The 4,605-nt window shown below is 37.5% G+C and overlaps 1 protein-coding gene across 1 annotated transcript; it reads left to right on the plus strand.

The window, feature by feature from the left end:
* The first annotated feature begins 927 nt into the window (after window positions 1–927).
* Window positions 928–3,956, plus strand: CLV2 (Leucine-rich repeat (LRR) family protein). Its single transcript, XM_010277667.3, has one exon. The coding sequence runs from the start codon at window positions 1,206–1,208 to the stop codon at window positions 3,621–3,623; it is 2,418 nt and encodes an 805-aa protein (XP_010275969.1). The 5' UTR covers window positions 928–1,205; the 3' UTR covers window positions 3,624–3,956.
* The last annotated feature ends 649 nt before the right edge of the window (window positions 3,957–4,605 follow it).

Genomic DNA, 4,605 nt, shown 5'->3' on the forward strand with positions numbered 1-4,605 from the left:
TGCTATATAAGGTTTAAAATTTCGCAAAATATTGGCCAATATACTGTTTCAAGTACGTATTGGGCCTATCAGAATTTAATTTCCCCCTCTTTCTATTTTTTGAATTCAAATTTAAATTTAATTTATCTCTTCTCTCTCTTATTTATATCACTTCAAATGCTCATTTGAGTTACCTCTAATTGAGGCATTTAAGACATCATTAAATGCTAATTAAGTCAAATAACTTGTTTCAAACCCTAGTAATCTATTTACAATAACAACTAATTAACCAATATGCTAACCTTAATTGCTTATCTTAACGGCATGCATTTTTATTCTTAAAATAATTTTTCTTCTCTTGGTGTACGTTTCTCAATAAATGCTAAAATTTGATTATTAAAACTTATATAATAATAAGGTTAATACAAATTATATTTATTTTGTTAAAAAATAAGGTATATATTAACTTATATATAATAAATATTAGTATGTATAAACACAACATTTTAAGTTCTTCTATTATTTTTCAATGGTTACACATATAAATCATTAAAGTATGATTTTTAATTTAAATAAATTAGTTATAATCACATAAAACTCATTTTTATTATTGTTAATATATTTTACTAGTATTTTTTTTAAATTTTTAATATATTATACATATCTTAATTTTTTATTTGTATCTATACATTTCCAAAATGTATCTCGATACATCTTTTAAAATTACCATTCTAATATTTTGAAATCTGAGGCTAACATCTCACCTAACAATTATTTTTGTTTTGTTTTAAGAAATAAAATCATACATGTCAGCAAATACTCCCTTCTGTCTCTCAAATCCAATACAAGTAGATTATGCAAATGCATTGTATGATAAAGGTGAATTGGGTTATGCCCTGACAGGGTGACACCCAGCTTCATTCAATCCAATTATATGCTTCTATTTTATTTTATTTTTTGATAAATAATTATATGCCTATATTTAGAGTCCGTCCGTTTGGTTCACAGACAACAGATCCAACTCGAAATCAATTGCAATTGTTGTTGTTTGCTTCATTTGGTTAGGCCGCATTCTGACTGTGTGGACAGACTGCATCTTAAAATCATTCCAGCTGATTGAAAAGAGAATATTAAGCCCATTAAAAATGCGAAAGTAAAAAGAATATTAAGCCCAGAAATCGCCTTTTTTATTTTAATTAAGTTTTAAGGGAACAACTGACCCGTTAATGGCGATTTCTAAAAAGAATGTCGGTTCACATCCAGAGAGAATAGAACCTTTGTGTATAACCCCTTTTCAACCTCTGTTAAGCTTCTTCTCCGCTCTTAGTTTCTCCTTCTTGCGTTTGGTATCTGTCACTCTTTCTCTCTCTATCTCTTGGATTTTTTATTTTTCTCTTTGTTTTTTCAAGAGCTTGAAGCTGAGCTCATTTATGGAAGAAAGAGGCAGGGTTTCGGATTTACCGGCCTGCAAAATCCCTAATTTACTTTCCTTCTCAGTCATTTTACTGCTTCTGAGCTTCAACTTCGTAGCAGCAGCTCAAGAACCAGAGCTCGATTTACAGGTTGAAGACAGAGATTCTCTTCTCAGGTTCAGATCCTCCATTAACGACCCAAAGCAAAGTTTGGCGAGGTGGGTTGGGTTCAAATGTAGCAACTGGACCGGAATCGCCTGCGAAAACCGTACTGGGAGAGTCGTTTCCATCAATCTTAGATCATTCAATCTCTCCGGACTGATCGATTCCAGTTTGTGTCAACTTTCCATGCTCGAAACCCTAATTCTGTCTCACAACAACTTCTCCGGTTCTATTCCTGCCTGTTTTGGGAATCTTCAAGGTCTAAAAACCCTAAATCTTGGCAACAATGCGCTTCGAGGTGGTGTTCCTGATGAGCTCATGAAGCTTCGGCAACTTGAAGAATTGGTGCTGAGAGAAAATTATGATCTGGGAGGCCCCATTCCAGGTTGGATTGGGAATTTCTCTGATAAGCTTCGGAAGCTCGACTTGGGGATGAATTCGTTTCGAGGGGAGATTTCTGAGAACTTATTCTACCTTGAATCGCTGAAGTATTTGGATATCTCCAACAATCTGCTGTTCGGGCCCCTGCGTGATTTTCATCAAACCTTGGTTCATCTCAATCTCGCTTCAAACGGGTTCTCGGGGACAGTTCCTTGCTTCTTTTCTGCTGCTCAATCTCTCACAGTTCTCAATCTCGCTAACAACTCCATTGTGGGAGGAATCCCCACTTGTCTTTCTGCTATTAAAGCATTAACAGAGCTGAAATTGGCCTTCAATGGTCTTAAGTACGGAATTTCTCCGATGCTCATGTTTTCAGACAAGCTTCTCGTTTTGGACCTGAGTTACAACAATCTATCGGGTTCTCTGCCAACCAAAATTGCAGAAACAACAGAGAAATCAGGTCTTGTGCTTCTCGATCTTTCGAACAATCTATTCTCGGGTGAAATTCCGCTGGGTATTACTGAGCTTAAGAGCTTGCAAGGACTGTTTCTGTCTCACAACCTCCTTACGGGAGAAATTCCAGCAAGGATAGGAAACCTGACTTATCTTCAAGCGATTGATCTCTCTTACAATGAATTATCAGGTTCAATTCCTCTCAACATTGTTGGGTGCTTTCAGTTACTCGAACTGAAGCTCAATAACAACAATCTCTCCGGTGAAATTCAACCAGAGCTCGACGCATTAGACAGTCTGAAGATATTTGATATCAGCAACAACAAGATCTCCGGCGAGATTCCGCTCACATTAGCAGGTTGCAAGTCACTCGAGATTGTGGACCTCAGCTTCAACAATCTCACTGGCACATTAAACGATGCAATCCTTAAATGGTCTAACCTCAGGTTCCTCTCCCTTGCTCGAAACAACTTCAATGGTGTCCTGCCAAATTGGTTGTTTTCATTCGAATCAGTTCAATCAATTGATCTATCGGGCAACAATTTCTCCGGCTTTATACCAGATGGAAACTTCAACATCAGCTCATATTTCAACAATCGCCAAGTAAGCAGCGGCAGCAGCAGAACCTACGAGCTTGAAATTAAGGTTTCTGCAAATGCTGCAGGAGGAAACAATGAATTGGGTTTCAGTTACAATCTCTTATCTGCAGTCGGAATCGATTTATCCGCAAATTTCCTCCATGGCGAGATTCCAGTAGGTCTGTTTGGATTACAGGGTCTGGAGTACTTGAATCTATCATACAATTACCTTGTGGGTCAGATTCCGGGAAGCTTAGAGAAAATGTGGAGGTTAAAGACTTTGGATTTGTCCCATAATTCGATATCGGGACAGATTCCGGCGAGCATTTCAGGGCTTCGGGATCTGACATTTTTGAATCTGTCCTACAACTGCTTGTCTGGGTTTGTACCGAGGGAGCAAAGGTTTTGGAGGTTTCCGGGAGCATTTGCCGGAAACCCAGACTTATGTGTGGATCTGACCAGCCAAGGGTGTCAACGGGGGAATTTTCCTGTGGCATCAAGTAGGATGTTTGAGGGAGAAAGGGATGAGGGACTGATTTCTTTTACGGCTTTCTATGTAAGTGCTTTAGTTAGTTTTTATGTTGGTATTATTCTTCTGTGTTGCTCTGCTCGAGTAAGGAAATACATTCTCCAGCCCCTGAACCCGGAATATTTATAACATAGTTCTGTTATCAAGTGATTGCACTGTAAATATTCAGTTTCCATTGTGTTCTTTCTTTTTGAACTTTTGTTTTAAGTTGAGCATTGTGGTTTGTGGGTAACATGATCCCAGTCCCAAGTTTAACTTCAGCTTGCATGCATTCAGTTTGGATCTGCCACCAACGAAGCTTCTGACATTATCTATGTCTCCCATTCTCAGACATGATTGCCGTCTCATAGGTATGACCACATCAACGAGTAAGAGACATGTTTGAGATGTCATGTTGGAAGTTTTGTTGCTAACATCTTGTTATATGCAAATTTGAATCAAATGAAATGCCTTTTCCTTTTTCTTTTTTGGGTTCTAACCTCTTTTTTGTTGGCATGATGGGTCAGAAGATAAAACAACCAAAATCACTTATTGACTCTTCGGTGCGAAATGTATCGGTGACCTTGACAGTAAAACGGATATTCAGACTATCAGGAACAATTTCTTCTTGATTATATTCACTTCATTGTCGACTATGTAACAGTCATTAAAAATTGACGTTGGATGGTGAGGGGTTAGTACCTTGTCTTTGTGCATCAGCTGTGGTTGGTGGGGACATAAGGCACATGAGTGCCCAAAAACTAGCAAAAATACCCATAATGATGGGTGGGTCACTATTAACCATTGAAGAAAATAAAATACTTGGAGGAACAATTTCTTCAATATGAGACTCTTGTAAAGGGATGGGAGATCCATCATATGGATGGTCGAATCTTACAGAAAGTTTTGACGAAATTTCAAAAATTTCTTTTTCTTCCATTCGAGAATCGTATTTCCTTATTTAGAAAATTGCATTTTAAAGGTTCGTTCTTGAAACAAAACTGGACCAAATCTGAAACTAAAAGGAAAGTGAGGGATATATCTGATACGAAGTAAAAATGAACTCCTGACATGGGTATTCATGCCCAAAGATAATACCAAATTCGCCTCCACTGAAGATGATACAACGTAT

This window comes from Nelumbo nucifera, chromosome 4 (assembly GCF_055504915.1).
Source record: "Nelumbo nucifera cultivar China Antique chromosome 4, China Antique-T2T, whole genome shotgun sequence".
Lineage (NCBI taxonomy): Eukaryota > Viridiplantae > Streptophyta > Magnoliopsida > Proteales > Nelumbonaceae > Nelumbo > Nelumbo nucifera.

Excerpts from the sequence above, each read along its gene's own strand:
- CLV2 (XM_010277667.3), top strand. The coding sequence starts at position 1,206 with ATGGCGATTTCTAAAAAGAATGTCGGTTCACATCCAGAGAGAATAGAA.